This window comes from Chiroxiphia lanceolata, chromosome 5 (genome assembly GCF_009829145.1).
Source record: "Chiroxiphia lanceolata isolate bChiLan1 chromosome 5, bChiLan1.pri, whole genome shotgun sequence".
NCBI classification, from domain to species: domain Eukaryota; kingdom Metazoa; phylum Chordata; class Aves; order Passeriformes; family Pipridae; genus Chiroxiphia; species Chiroxiphia lanceolata.
The window spans coordinates 12,156,402-12,173,087 of record NC_045641.1 but is presented as its reverse complement, the minus strand read 5'-3'; the positions used below and the strand labels follow the sequence as shown (position 1 = coordinate 12,173,087).

At 39.2% G+C, this 16,686-nt stretch overlaps 1 protein-coding gene across 16 annotated transcripts in view; it reads right to left on the bottom strand.

Annotated features, from left to right (window-relative positions):
* Nucleotides 1–16,686, bottom strand: part of MAGI2 (membrane associated guanylate kinase, WW and PDZ domain containing 2) — a 718,675-nt gene that overhangs the window by 54,156 nt on the left and 647,833 nt on the right. For 11 of the 16 annotated variants that reach the window (XM_032689609.1, XM_032689610.1, XM_032689611.1 and 8 more), the window contains 3 exons: nucleotides 11,680–11,872; nucleotides 10,612–10,698; nucleotides 8,319–8,567 (listed from right to left, as the gene is read on the bottom strand). In XM_032689609.1, the coding sequence (XP_032545500.1) occupies nucleotides 8,319–8,567; nucleotides 10,612–10,698; nucleotides 11,680–11,872 (529 nt within the window). The remainder of the gene's footprint in view (nucleotides 1–8,318; nucleotides 8,568–10,611; nucleotides 10,699–11,679; nucleotides 11,873–16,686) is intronic. The other 5 variants (XM_032689613.1, XM_032689614.1, XM_032689602.1 and 2 more) reach the window with 1 other exon arrangement.

Here is a 16,686-nt window from a genome sequence, read left to right as displayed (position 1 = left end):
ATCCCAGATAACTTGACTGGTGGTAAATAATTCCACTTGTTCTTAAAAATTTTTAGAAACCTATTCATACCTCTTGTAAGAATTTGCCACAAGCTGTTCTCCAAACATGTACATTTTGAACAGTGGCAGCATATGCCTGGATTAGACTTTGCAAAGAATTTGATCCACTTATTTCAAAAGACTGAGTTGATTTAAAAGTAATCTTTGCATTCAGAAAGTGGATAAGATCTGTTTTCAGAAATTTACTGATAACTGCAAATTAACATTTTTCTCTATATTTTTTCTTTGATAAAAGTCACCCACTTCTCCTCTCCATGAGTGAAATTAATATCCTTCCCACACCTTCATGTCACAAAAAAGAAAAAGTAAATTCTGTGGTGTTACACCTGAGGGTCCATATGCTTGGGTCAGCTGTACAAAAAGCTAGAGCAGCTGCTGAATACAGATACTGCTTCTAACACTGAATCACAGAATGGTTGGGGTTGGAAGGGGCCTCTGGAGGTCACCTATTCCAGCCTCCCTGCTGAAGCAGGTTCATCCAGAGCAGGTTGTAGACAATTGCATCCAGGTGGGTTTTGAATATCTCCAGAGAAGGAGACTTCACAGCCTCCCTGGGGAGCCTCTTCCAGTGCATGGTTACCCTCAGAGGAAAGAAGATTTTCAGAATGAACTTTGTTCTAGTTTGTGCCAATTGCCAATTGTCTGCTCCACCCTCTTGACACCTGCCCTTTAGATATTTGTATGCAAATATCTCCTCTCAGCTACCTCTTCTCAAGGCTGAACAGGCCCAGCTCCGTCAGCCTTTCCTCATAAGAGAGATACACCAATTCCCTAATCATCCTCCTAGCCCTCCACTGGACCTCTTCCAGTAACTGCATGACTTTTTTGTACTGAGAAGCCTGGAACCGGACACAGCACTGCAGATGTGGCCTCACTAGGGCTGAGTAGAGGGGCAGGATCACGTGCCTCAACCTGCTGGCAATGCTCTTCCTAATACACCCCAAGATACCACTGGCCCTCTTGCTCACGAGGGCATGCTGCTGGCTCGTGGGCAGATTGTTGTTCACCAGGACCCCCAGCTCCTTCTCTGCAGAGCTGCTTTCCAGCAGGTCAGCACCCAGCCTGTACTGATGCCTGAGGTTATTCCTCCCCAGATGCAGGACCCTCCATTTGCTTGTTCGAACTTTATTAAAGTTCTTCTCCACTCAACTCTCCAGACTGTCCAGGTCTGACTGAATGGCAGCACACCCTTCTAGTGGATCAGCCACTCCTCCTAATTTTGTAACATCAGCAAACTTGCTGAGGGTACACTCTGCCCCTTCATCCAGACCATAGGTTAAACAAGACTGATATATCTATCAGCCTCTTGCTTTTTGCAAATGAAATTAATTTCTCCTCATTTGAAAGACCTAAAAAAAAGAGAAAGCACTAAAAGTCGCTGATTCTAAGATGATGTTATCAATAAATAATGTTTTTCTGATTTCTCTTTTAATTTGAAAGACCTAAAAAAACCAGAAAGAGCTAAAAGTAGCTGATTCTAAGATGATATTACAAAAAAAATAATGCTTTTCTGATTTACATCAATAATTTTTATTAATAATTATTATTTTACATCTATTTGGTACTTTTAGACATAACTGGTGAGCCTGTATTTGTAGAAAGCAACTTTTCTATTTTTTTTCCCCTCTATATAGTATCTAAATATCAAAAAGTATCAGCCAGGGGGGAAAAAAATTGAACCTCTGCTTTATTTATTAAACCCTCTGGCAGATAAATTTTTGCAATCTTTTCTAATGTTAACAGATACAGATAGTAAACCAAGCAAATGAGCCTTCCTGAGCCAGCTGTACTTTTCAATGTTATACAGCTAATCAAATGAATATTTATTATATTCTCAACTCTCTAAATGTGCAAGAGTTTTCATTCAACCAGCAAGTTCCAACATATCAGATTTTAATAGGATGAATATATTAAATGAAAACATCTGTAATTTCATTGCTATTGAATAATCTAAAATTTGGAAAGCTTGAGTGTGGTGGACTTTTTATCAGGGCTAAAAAATATTTTCCTGATACTGCTGGGCTGTTTTATGTGGTGCTTATTTGTAAAACAGGATTCTGTGGCACACTGCAGAGTTACAGATGAAAATAATCCCTTTTGTTTATAAGGTTAATGAATCCATGAATTAAAACATCCCACTGTGTTCTAATATGGAGCATATTTGCTTGCATAGCAAAGGCATAAGGATCTAGGTGGGAAGGATTGCCCATATCTTAGAAAGCTGAAGATCTAAGAAAAAATTAATGTAACTTAGGTACTTTAATTCAATCTTCTCATGAAAGCAAAATGGGCCTTGTGGAATCATTAGAAAAACCCTGATTCCCTTGATGGGTTTCTGCTAAGAAAACTTGCAGTGTTTGTTCTTTGAAAACACAAGAGCAGCACCTGTAGGTCCAAATGACCTACTCAGGAACATGCTGGAGGACAGAAATCATCTAGAGAAGGGAGTGAAATGGTTAAGATCCTCCATGCTTTTTGTCCACAAAATATCAAATACGCAATGGAGTATTTCATGCCTGCAAACTGCAGAAATGTATTTTGATGATATTAAAAATCTCTTTCATTTCTTAAAGTTATTTCACTATGATTAACTGCTTATGTTGATTTGAAAAACTAAATCATGCATCAATTTCTTTCTGCTCCAAGTTATACTATCAGTTTAACATGCTTAGAAAGTATGCTTTCATAACTGAAGAGGCAGAAGAACAGCTCAAACTTGAATATCAAAGCTACATAGAAATGAGAATCCAAAAGTTGCAAATATCTTCCATGGGGGACTCACACTGTGGGCGGGTTTTCACTGCTTATGCTCCAAAGATGTCCTAGGTGGGGTAGACAGACATCTTAATTTCCAATGCTTTGTTTTCTTTAGAATTTGTAGATGGGTCACAGAAAATTACGTCCCCAGGCACCATCTTACCTGGGAAAAGCATGGGAGAAATTGCTGCACAAATAACTCAGCTCACACAGTTATCATTGATCAATAAGCTGGGTTTTATAGTTCAAAGAAACTCTAACCTGAATGGGACTTATTTCAGAATGCTGTTTTCTGCAGTCAGCAGAGGCTTAGCTTGGATTTATGTTTTTCAGTTAAGACTGCATGTTTTCAGAAATGAAAGAAACTTTTTTCATTAGGCTCTGTTTCATCATGTTTTGAAAATCCAGCAGGCATTGGCATATGCAGTGTAGGGACAAATTAAAGCTACAATTCCTCTTTTGCTAAGCAGGAGGAAGATCATAAAAAGTATGAACAGTCATCTGCCTTTAATTTCTTGAAAATTGTTTATTGATTATACCTGTATTTTCAGTTTGTTTACACTTTCTAACTCTGCTAATTGACAGTACCTGGAAATATTGCCAATTTTCCAATTCCACTGGAAGCTGCAAGTTAACTAGATCTGTTTACAACACGGTTTCTTTCTATGGAGACTAGGATGTTAAAAGATTTACAGAGAATCACAAGTTCTTTTCCTAGATGAAGTTGCATCTGAAACACATACACTAAAAGTGGCAGGAAGATATGAAGTAGGCACGGGCAAATGTACTCCATAAAACTCTGGGACAAATTCATCCTGAAATCTCATTTTGGCTATTTCCATCACAATGCAAGTGCTTTTCCATGGGGTGTAGATAGTGAATTTATCTTGATACTCTAAAAATATTTCCCTAAATGTAATGCAAAGTGTAGATTAATTAATTAAATTTTAAGTATTTTAGCTGTAATTTCTCCTATCTGGAAAAGTGACAAGAGCCATAGTACCCTTTAATGTTGGAAGGGGATGTGGGGGAAGGCACAGTAATATATTTTATTTCATTAGAAATAGGTCAGGAGCCTGGACAGGTGTATTTTCTTTTCTTAATCTCTTAGCACCCTAAGATCCTCTGCAGAAGGCAAAATGACTTGCTCCTGGATATAGCACTCAAGGACAGTTCTTTTATTTATCCACTTTATCTTCTTTTACTGATAAAAATTTGAAGCATGGCTGACCTTTTCTATGCCCCTGCTTTGCCCTGTGAAATCTCTGCATTCAATCCTTGTCGTTCATTTTCCATTCCTGATCTGCCCCACATTAGAACTGCAGTTCAGTGCAAGATAATCTCCTGTGCTGGATTAGAGAACATCCCAAGCAAAGCTTTGACAAAGGGGAAACAAAATTTCTACCACTATCAACACAGGAAAATAAATGTACCACAAGAATTGGATGTTTACGAAAGTACCAGTAAGTAAAAATGACATTCAGATCTAAGGGCTGGCTCCAAACTACTTAACATTTATTTATGACAGCTACTACAGTGCTGCCTATCACAAAATGTGGAAAAATAGTCTGTTCTCTAATTATGGTTGTAGTCTGTCCTCACTCTGTGTATCAATAGCAAAAAAAATTGCATTTAGTATTTTGAAAATTTCTGCAAGGCAAAGGCTGACCTGTAAATCAACTGTAGCAACAAACCCCTTGCATAGCATGTGTGGGAGACTGAAATAGTTAATGGCATAAATACTGTTAAAATCACTGAAGTACTTTTGTCCACCGTAGCAAACTGTGCAAAGAAGCAACTGCTCACCGAAGCCCACCCCTTCCTGAATACGCCTACCAATTTGGACTGCAACAGGAACTTGAGATAAGATAAAGGTGGTACTACTGCCCAATTATCCTAGGAGAAGAATGTACCCATAAGTGTGAGAAACTGGAATCCTAATGGCTCAGACAACCAAGGTGCAAACTGACGATGGGCACAGCAAGGAAAGAGGCAAATCCTGCGAGGCAGGATAGTGTTTCTCAGTCCTTAAACAAATGATTCAGCTGTGATACCTCTCCTCCAGGGAACTACCAGAAAAATGAACATGTAGCCTGAAGATATTAATCTCTGCTGATGGGCCATAACGGACTCAATAGCGCTGATGGAACAGGCAGCTGTCTTAGAAGGTGTCAAAGACTCATGAAATGTTCTGTGATCCAGTATTACATCATTCATTGTAAAACTCCCCACCTCAGGGGAGGTACTGGGGGTGTTTCTACCTAGTCTAAGCATAATAAAAATCCCTGGGATTTCCCTTAGCACCATGGACTTCTTCGCTCACCATACGGGTTTCTTCCCACATCACATGGGACTTCCTTTACCACCATGGGCTTCTTCCCTCAAGACACTCTCAGGCTTCTTCTGTCACCACACAGGCTTCTTTTCTCACCACCCAGGACTTCCCTCAGTGGATCCAGACTGCAGTCATCAATTCAACAAGACTGGGACTCTCAACCCCAAGAAGACCACAAGAAGAGGATCAGCGGGATGCCATTGGAATCCATGGAATGGTGATTTTTTTCTACTTAATCTGTCTGTCACTCTCCTTCTCTCCCCCCCCTCTTTTTTCCTATTTCTTTCTCTCTCTCTCTACCTCACATTTACTGTTAAATAAAAATCCGTAGCGTTGACTTTGACATATGGTCTCATTTGCAACTTATTTTGGGCAGAGACATCTCTCTTTAATAATTTTATGAATTGGATCATAACAGTATGTCAAGAAAATGTTGACTAAGACCCTAAGTCTCTTGGAACAATAGTGACATCTTTTAATTCTGGGAGCTCCTGAGCCTTTCATGGCAAATGGAGTGTGAGCTTTTGTGTAAACCCTTGAGCTTTAGGTCAACTGCAAAGCAGCAAACCAATGAACCTGCAACTCTGTAGCTCGTAGCAACTTTGTTGTAATGACTACTTCAATTTTAACAGTCCTTGAAGCACAAGTACCTAATGACAAAAAGTGCACGCTCCTGTTCTCAGCAAGAGCTGTTGGAATTTGCTGGATTGTAAAACATAGTTTGTAAGCATGATTTCAAGAACAAGAAAAATACTTTCAGTGCATGATTAAGTCCCTTCTTGAGTAAAAGTGATGATGATACTTATACTTCCAAGACCTTAAGTCTTTTGCTTCTACAAGAAAGTAGAGAAGGGAGTAGAGTAATTGAAATAAACATTCTTAAATCAAAGGAACTCTTCTCCATACTTTGCCCTGAGGATGCTCCCAGTGAGACAACTTTTTAGGTTATGCTATTCCTAATGGTGTCTGGCACTACAAGATACTTCCTTTTCTGACCTATTTTGCCTATTTTGATTCTTTCAGAATTGCTTTGCAATTGCAACATTAACATTTCACTCCATATGCCTACACAGCATCATTCTGTGCCACAGGGGGACACAGGAACTGTCAACAAGTGCACTGGCTCCAAAACCAGGAACACTGGAATAATGACTATGCTCCTCTTAATAAAGCCAAAATTACATCACCCAAATTAAGTAAAGAAAATAACCTCTCTTACTTTACAAAGAGTCAATGATTTTTAGACTGTTTTTATGACTGATGACAGATTATGTAATTTTCAGCATATTTTTTCTACTACAGTTTTGTAAAAGAATTCACATAGAAAGGTTATTTTCTTCTCTGTTCTGTCACTGTCTACAGCAAATGTAATTTTTTCGTTCATTGCTGTTCTTGTAAACTTAGGATTTGGTGCTCTTTGGGATCACTGAAATTCAATGCAGTTATTATTTGAATAAATTCACTTGTCACTTCCACAGTAGACTGTCATTTTCCTTTACTATTGGAGATGTCCAACTGAGCATCAACAATGACTACCTATGTAGTTGCTTGTGCAGAAAGTACTGCAAGAACATGTTGGAGGGTAAGGGGCAAAGCTGGATCTTGAACCTGGATCTGTAGTCTTCAGGAGAATATTCCAGTCACAGAATTTTTGGTTGCTTGAGAATTTTCTCTTTCTCTTCCTCTTCCTCTCCTCGTTCCTTCTCCATCTCCCCAACCACAAACTCTATGAAGTAATTTTCTTGAAAAATTCATGACTGACTTAACTGATTAATATGTATGTATCTCAATGTCCTCTATGGATTATTGTTTTTCCTTTCTGATCTTCTGCAAAAGCTTCCAGTTGGCTATTATATTCAATAAAGTGAAAACTCAGAGTCTCAAGAGGCTAATTATCTATGGTTTTGTTACAATATTAATTCTGGCAATCATGGAGTTTTAAAATTCAGCTGAGGTAACATGAAAAGCAACTCTTTTAATAACTGCATGATCATGAAATACTGCAAAGAGTTTTCTGAGATAATTTGCTATTGTGAGATAGGGTTTTCTCCATACTCTCTTAGCTGGTTTTCAGTTATGAATTTAGAAGAGTAAAGTTTGGTGATTTTGTCAGGTGCCAGCTTTAGGCTAAAGATCAGTTCCTTCAAAACATGTTTTGAATGCAGGGAAAGGACTGCATTAGGCTGCAACATGAAAAATTATAAATGTTCTTACTTCTCTTGGTTTTCATCTGTGGTTAGCATTCATAGTTTCAGGCAGATTTGGTGGGGGATGTAGATGCCTCTCAACATAAAGCCTTTTTTGCTTCCTTCTTCCAGTGGGCTCAGCTCTCAGTTGGTTAAACGTCACTGGAAAGACCCAAAGGCCCCCCTGTGCCTGCAGCTGCCACTACCAAAGGGTTTGAGTCTTCTGTAAGTCCTATGCCACATCTGCCTGGCCTCTCCCTAGATCTACCCAGGACAACTCAAATGGCACCAGATGCCTGTATTAAAGCAATAAAATTGAACCACAGTAAACACTACTTTTCCGAACAGAAAGCATGCTATAATTATTAAGGGCAGATCTTGGAATCTGGATTCTACTGAGTATAGGGAGATACATCATCTCCCTGTACACAGTTGTATTTTTACGGTCTCTATACTCCACCTGGTTAAAAAATCAGCCTCTCTGCACCTGCATCTAACCAGTTTTCCCATTTTCTAGTTACTTCTTCAGTTCCCTAACTGCACAGCTGCTTTCATAGGGTTTGCTGTGATCTAAGCTTTTATTTCAATTTCCTGAACTTCATCTTGATTTAGTAAAAAACCAAAAACAAAACCAAAAAACTCAGTTGCACATGGAGGAATAATTTATTCATATAATCCTACTGGTTGCCCACAGAGTCTCTTTGTGACATAGTAACAGAGAAAATCTATTTCGTGGGTAAATCCTGTATTACTCTGACCACCAAAGGAGTGTGGGAAGCACAGTGCCCGAGAGGCCAAAATAACCTTTGGTTTTGCCCAAAATATAAGAGATGAATAATGCCCCTGCAGCAACATTAAGAGTACCTTCCCTTTTAATCTCTGCAGCGATAAATTATTAGCAGATAGGTTTAAATTAATTTATTTCTTTTTATTTGGGGCAAACTTGGAAAAGTATAAATTGAACAACATGATTTACTTACTTATTGTGGACCCAGATTCGGGCCTGTTCAGGGAACTGATGATAACAAAGCCAAAGCCCTCATTCTCCTTGCGGTGGATCACCACATCGCTGGTTTGCAGGCTGTGAGACGCGAAGCCCTCGGGGGGAGTAGCATTGCTGCTGGAGGCAGCGTGATTACTGTTCGCGTAAGTCGTGTAGTCACTTCTTGGAGAACTGTGGTGCGTAGACACCGAGCCTGGGCTTCTGCCATTCTCTGGGCAGGGTTCTCCTACAACATAAATCACACTAGTGTCACAGTCTGACTTGCTCAGTGGCTTTGTGACTTACAGTACATTTGCTAATGCAACATGAATACAGCTGACTGTCTACGGCCCAGACTACTGCAAGTATTAAACTAGGAGCTGTAATAGATGCAGAGAGACAGGAATCCACACAATTATGCAGAACGTTCAAGGGTAATCAGATAAAGCAAGCATGAACCCTCACTGCTAAGCTAGCCAGAAGAGGGGAAAGTAAAGTGAGAAACAGTGTTTGTCTGGATTGCAAAAACATTAGCAAGCACTATTCCCTTATCTGCTGCTTGATCTTTCATCAAGAGGAAAATGTGACTCTCTAATTCAATATAAAACTATTTGTGTTTGGATTACAGGAATTTAAGCAGGGAGCTAACATAGAGTAATTAGGATTAGCTGCATTATGTTTTTCTTACAAGCTGATTAGTATGCTCAAAAGATGTTCATAGAACAGAATAGTTATACAATGAAAAATAATCATAAGTAGTTTTTCTGTGGGTGTCATGGCAAAAGCAGTGGTCATTTAAAGAGTTTGAGGATGCTCTTGTCTGGGAAGTTCTGAAGGGCAGAAGTGAAAATGGAGTCCATCCACACCTCAGTATTGCTTTATAGTAACAAAAATAGAGAACCAGCTAAAACTTTTGGGATTACACATTTTTTAGTGCGAGCATTTTGGCAATTGAAAACAGTAAAGTTACTTCTCCAGATGGGAAAAAAGATTTATATTCCTTGCAGATCTAAGTTATTTACACAAATCAGCATTTATTGACAGTTTTAATACAGAACTTTCAGATAAATGTAAGTAATATGTTTTCTGTTCTGAGCAACAAGTGTGGCAGAGTCATTTTAGTGAACATGTGAGGAGCTCACGCATACACACATACAACCTAGGTAGAGCGTTTGCAAATTAGACCTTCAGTGTGTATACATTAATAAAATAAACATCATCCAAGGACAAGCTGTTGTTTTCTCAGTCAGGTGTGTCCTTTAGCGGTCCTTCTGCAACTATGAAATAATGTAATTAGAGAGTATAAAGAGGAAGAAAAACAAACAATTATTATACTCCTGCTTTGGAACTGAAAATCTCCAAGAGTTATTGAACCAAATCTGCAACTAAATGCCATAGTCAGTGACAAGAGAGATCTCATTTTCTGGCTGTCACATTTCAGAATGCTGAATATTGTTTATGTCAGTAGGGTTGCAACAGAAAGAAAATTATCTTACTCTGTAGAATGACCAAAGGCTGGCTTGGCCATAAAAGAATGCAACTGAATGCCACTAAATATAGGAAAAGAAAGATAAAGGAGGAAAAGTTTATATGGCAATTTGACTGTCAGCTGTGCAATAGACATTCATCAGAAAAATTACGTTTTGCTTCTGACTGTGAAAAAATGGCATTTTAATCCACATTGTTCCAAATACCACATTTTCCTAATCAAATTGTTTTCCAGAGCTTGTGAATTGTGATTTTCTGTTCTGGATCTGTGTAAGTGTATGTGGAAAATGGTGATTCCAGGTGAGGGCTAATATATGTATATCAACTATAGACAGGCAAGGAAACCCCCAGACCCCTCTGTTGTATACATTCATGCTAGTGAGAAATTCCCATGAAATTAATTGGCTTGATGCATTAGTATAGTGTTTTGCAGTCACGCCCAACATCAGTAGTTTTAAAATTTTTTCACAACAAAAAATTATAACACACCACATTAAATGGTGTGTTATAACACACCACATTAAAATCTTGTTCAGCTCCTGCAATGCTTAAATATTAATGAGTTACACACCATATTCCCTCGTGTGGCACTCTCAAGGCCCAAGAACAACTTCAGGTGTTTTACCAGCTTGCCTCATCCTCTGTGCCAGGAGATCAGGCTGGCTAGTAGACCCTTTAATACTTAACAAGCAGCAGCAAAGGCTGGCATCCACTCCGTGCTAACCCTCTTGCTAATTTTGCCTGCATTCTGTACAGCTGGCTGACCCGGGAAAGGCGCTAAAGGCAAGGACTCGGCAGATTACCTTGGTTATTGGCCATTTTCCTCGCGCTGGGGGAGCTGCGAGGGGGCGTCGCGCCGGGTGCAGGGGGAGTTTTCTGGCTGGAGGACTCTGGAGTCAGTAACAGAAGAAAGTCAGTCCCGCGAGAGCGTGGCTGTCAGGGAGCTGCGGTGCCGCAGTGGGAGGGGGACTGAGAACACGAAGGTGAGTGGGAGGGCGGTTTTTTGGCAGGGGAGCGAAGGGGAATGGTGCAGGCAGCGACAGTGGATCTAGGGCATGGGGAGGCATAAGACAGGACAGGCTGGGAACGTGGGTTTGCTCATTTCTGGTGCCTCAGTGAAGTGTACTCACCACAAATGTTTTAAAAGTTCTTAAATAAACTTCTCTCCTCGAGTAAGCGAAGGTTGCAATGAAATGGCATTACATTCTCCCATCAAAGCTTTAATAGATGCTGCAACGCATTCCTCCAGGTTCTGATGTTTGAGACCAAGCTAGTCTAAACATCTAATTTACTACAAATACTTCGTATTGTTTTAGGTTCATTTTCTGAATGTGTCTCCTCAACGGGAGAATCTGGCCCTGTTCCTAGGAGCCACTTGTGCCCTACAGAAGGTTTTCAGCCAGCTTGTGTTGCAGTTCGGGGGGAAATTCCAGATGACATAAGTGAGACCAGAAATGGGCTTTTAACACGCACAAGAGTGAAATGAGTTCCTGCCCTGAACAGTTAATAGTCTTTGAGCCTTTCTCTGATTGCTTATTGACACAGTCAGCTCAAACGGCTTTAACTTCGGTGAACAATTAGTCCCAAAAGTGGACAAGAGGAGACAGTACAGACCAAGACAGCATGGAACAAATCCAGAGCGCTCATGATCACCACAGCAGGGCTGGCAATATTGTTTCCACTTCTGAAGGAAACAACACTCAGCTGTAGTATTTTTGTCACAGAAATAAGGGACACATTTACAATTATTCTTTCCTCAAAATGACACCAACATTCACTTTTATTTCCTCTGTTTTTTTAAGAACAGCACCTGTTTGTGCTGCTAGCAGTGGGATCTGTTTTCCATTTCACCTTTCCCAGCCTCCACTCACCCGTGGGTAGCACCTTTCTCCTCACAGTAAGGTTCACTTGCCCATTTCGGGCAGCGTTATGCATAAGATCAATCACATATCGGTGGGTTTTGCCGGCCACTGGAATCCCATCTACATACACCAGCTCATCACCAGGATGGAGACGACCATCTCGGTCTGCTGAGCCCATGGCAATTACTGCTCCGATGAGAATCTAGGCAGCAAAGAAACAAAATCCTGTCATTTATACACTGAGCCTCCAACTTACATGAACGTTGCTTTGATTTTCCCTTTCTTCCAAAATTAGGCTGGTGATTTAGTGCAGGTGAAGAGATCTGTGTGTCTGAGAGCTCTGCTTCCTTGCCTTTGGTCAGAAGGTGTTTCCTACCTGCATAGGAGTGACACACCTGAGAATCCCAATCTAAGGAAAATCTACTTGATACCTTCAAATCAAGACAATCTATCTCTAAGGAGTGTGGAGTTATAGACTACATTATGCAGAAGATCTAAACATTAATTGCATGTAAGGATCCTTTTGACTTAAAATTAGTGAGTCTACATATTTCTTATCAAAGGTTCTTCACTGTTGCGTGATTTAAACACCTGAAGTTAAACACCTGAGATCATTAGTGGAAGTGACCCCACTACACAGAGTTTGCTTTCAGACTCTTTAGGAGAAAAGAAGTGCAATATTAGAATTTTGTTACTTATAATGAATAATTGCTTAGGTAGTGATTGATTAACAAAATGGAAAAAAGAGGAAAAATGTCAGCTTGCTCTGGGCAGATGTTGTTTTCCCAAATCAACATTTAAATGTAATTTTTATGGGACGTATAAACTAGTAAAAATCTGTCCAAAAACTTTTAACAATTTTCTCCACTTTATATACATATAATTTCACATAATTTATTAGAAGAAGACATATATATTTTCCCCGTGGAATAACTGGTAGAACAGTTGAGCTTGATTCAAACAAAACCCGCTTTCTTTGAAAGAATATTAAAGCATTCAGAGAGTGTTCCAAGTTTTCCTTTCTCTTTTTCACTGTGAGAGTGAGCATAGAATGATGGATATGACATGCCGTGTGACAATCCACTTTAAATAAGAAAAGATAAAAGCTATCAAGCACTGTTTTTCATGATGAACTGCAAAGGTTAGATGTGCTAGTCCTGTGGGGTTTTTTGTGGTCTTAGTTGCACAGTTGCAAATATCCCAGCAGAGTGTTTAAATGAAACCCAATGTGGAGCCTGGAGAATTCCCCCCAATTTTTAACCTCCCTTTGGCTTACTTTTGCTTTCAAAACTTAGCAAAGAGAGAACATGATGCAGTGTTTTCCTGATTTCTGGTGTTCCTGGGATCCTGTTAGGCAGCACCAGGCTGAGTGGCCACAGAGACTCTTTCAGATTCTCCATTCTGTTCTTCAAATAATGAGAGAATATACCTCAAAGCTCTGGCAAATACTTTGTGCAAAATCCAACTATGAAATATGTACTTATGCTCCTTCACTGGACAGAAAAAAACTCTCCAAGGCTACGTTTAGCTAGATGTCCACAGAGCATTCTCAAAACCTTTCCAGTTGGGCATATGAGTAAGAATTTTTTCCTAGTTCTCTTGCGAAGAGATGGGTGATAACCCTCTGCAGCTTGGAATATTACAGGGAGAATCTTCTTCCTTTGGTTTTATTGAGCTCTTTAAGGTTTTTTGTGATTGCCTGCCAAAATATTGAACAATTTGTGCATATTTAACCTTTGGAGAAACACAAATGCAAATCACAGCACGTTAGGTCACCAGTATCCACAGCAAAGTGCAAAAACTCCTTCCAATTCTGACTAATTAATTATTGCTGATATTTCACATGTCCACCTGGGAATGTGATTGTGTTACTCATCTCAGTGGTAGACTCCTAAGCTAAGTAGCAGGGTCCAACTTTGAACACTTCAGGTGTGTTTGTCAAGATGAGGGCCATCATATCTGTTACTTGTATATTTAATAGCAAGAATAGCTTAATATTTCTACTTTTTAATTTTCTGTGTCTGAACTTGTTTCTTATCCAGCATCTGCTCTCATTTCATGGATGAGTAGTTGCCATAATAGTTATCAATTCTACATGCAAAACAAAATTGGAAAAATATATATCAGGATTATATTACCTCTGTAATGCAGTTTCATACTGGCATGAGATTGCTTTGAATATGTGAGGAAAAGGATGACGACATGTAAGCAACAAAGATTTTATTGGAGAGAAAAAGGAAAGTTTCTCCTATTGCTTGAGATTAAACATGAGAAATACTGGAATTAGGAAGACTGCGGCAGAGCACAATCTGAAATTGAAGCCCGGTTCTATTAACTGATACATGTTAATCTGTTTTCATATTGCCTTTCCTTGTGATTCTTGGTAATTATTTGATTTTGTGTTTCAGTTTCTCTGAATATGACACAGTAACTTCACAGGTATATAGTAAAATTAAGTATATACAAATAAAAGGTGTGATTCACTTAATTTTAATGTCTCCAATGTCTAAATCCAAGCTATTCATCTGAACTCTGCCCAATCACTGCTAAAATAGGACTTCCCATGCATTATACCAACATTTTCCTCAATGGACATCTGTTATGTCTTAGACGTGACTGTATCCTGATAATAAAAAGAATGTAACCATGCATCTTGCAGACATTTTTGAGAAGAATTGCAGTCCATCTGTGTTGAAAAGGTAAAACTCAGTGAAATTATGTACATGTTCCTGTGATTTTGAGTTTAAGCTGCACAAATGTATCCAAAATACATCTCCCTTTTGAGACAGTAATTTTCAACACTAAGAAAGTTCCAATTTATGTGTATTTGCAATGTTTCAGTGATACTATAATTAACTGTAACAGAGCCAGATTAAATCCTCAAGTTACTGGGAGATATGATAAATACCTATGGTGGTATAAGTAGATTTGAGAGGTGATTGGAACTAGCACAAGCCACACTTTTGAGATTTGGAATTTCTCAATTTAAGTATTTCCTTTCAAAAGCATCTTTATGCTTACAAATACAGAAAGTGGAATATTTCAGCAGCACTTTATTCTTCTAAGGAGTCATGTAGATGATACAACTAGAATGAAACTAAGCTACAGTCCCTCTATGGTGCCAGTATTATCCTTCTAAAAAAACTTATTTGGATTCTGCTTCTTTGAAAAAGTTATTGCCTTATGCTGAAGAACCCATATTCCTTTTTAGAAATCAAACCACAAAGACAAAAGCTTCCTTTTGTTCTGTATTACCTGACTGCACAGCAGGAGACCTGAAACAAAAATTTCAAAGTGTCTCAGTTCTTGTTTCATAGGAAAAACAGGGGTTTGGAGACTGCCTCTCCTTCTCTGGAGGCGAAAGAAATTGGAGGCTGCAGGCGGGCTGTCCATGGGGGAGCAGGGAAGCAGTGGAGGGGAGAAAACAGTTAAGAAGTCTTGTACTTTGAATACAAAATAGAGGGACACTAAAAAAAGAGAAGAACATATCTATGTTCTTTATTGGTGATGTATTTGATCAGTGAAAACGAATAGGTGGGCAACAATGAGGGAGTGAGAACTGAGAAATTCAGCACCGCAACACAGTTCTGGGGAGGTGCGTTTTTACCTTAGGATCCTCAGCCTCCAGTTAGGATCTTATTAACTCTTGAGGACTTTAAGACATGGTTTGTGGGGAGACATAAATCCCGTTGGACTGATAAATCTGGGAAAAAATGCTTTTGTATTTTCAAGCATTGAAATAGAGATAGCAACCTTGAGGCTAAGCATGGGCTGGGAGCAATTGTTCAGTAGGACAGTGAAGCGTCTTAGAGGGTGGTTCACAGAAGGCATCATTTTTGGTCCTGCTTTCCAAAAACAGCAAGGTGCTTATCTCTGCACTTGGTATCCAGCTATGACTCTTTGATTTCGGACAGCAAAGTCAGGTCAGTCCTTTGTTGAAAAGACACTAGAAAGACCTTTTTTCTCTGTAACAGTTCAGTGCATAATGCAGGTAGCTGCAGGGCAAACGGCTTGTTTCAAAATTCCTTTTCTACTGGACTGCTGAGCAGAGACTCAAGTCTCTCACAACTCTGGCGTGTATTCACAACTATCAGTATACTAGGTATTCTATATGAGTTTTTTCTCAGTTCTTTAGGTTGAAATTATTCAATTTTATATAAATAATCATCTTTTAAATAAGGCATTTGAACTGCACTTTTCCCCATGAGATTGTTATAAACCTCCAATTTGCAGAGTCAGTCAGACACTCAGTCTGTGACTACTTAATTGTCCATTTGTAATGGAAAAAGCACTAAAGAAGACACTAAGAGAGACTTCTCCAGAATACTGAGCAGCCTTGTAGCCAGGGACACTTTCCTGGGAGAAAGGAAATGCCATTAGACACTATTGTCTGAAGCAGGTAGAGGGTCATTTCCAAATGCTCTAGAATGATAGAATGGAAGGGACATTAAAAGTCATCTACTTCCAACCTCCCTGCAATAAGGGAGGGAAATCCATTGGCATTGACACCTTCCACTACACTGGACTGCTTAAAGCCCCAGCCAACCTGGTCTTGGAGGTAGTGCCTTCCACTAGTGCCATTTCTTTACAGACATAAAATGATAAAATGGCTTCATCCAGCAGGTGAGCTTTGAGAACCATACTGGCTGGGCTATCTAGAAAGGACAGGAAAAATGCTTAGTTGGAGAATGTGCAGATGATGGTCTCATTTTATATGCCATGAGAAATGCTCCATGGAAGGAAGTTTGATGACAGAGTGTATTTTTTTCTTTTTTACAGGAGACATCAGTAAACTATTAATATCAGTACTTTGGCAGATGTTGAAAATTTTAAAATAGAAGAGCTTTATTTCTCAGAGCCATGTGATGTTTCATGTTAATTCTTGAATGAAAACTATATTATTCTGTATGCATTTGAATACAGAATACACAAATCTATCAACTAGGGAATATATAAGTCTATTAATTAGTTATATCTTATGTCAGAAATGTGGTAACACAGGACTCAGACTGTGCA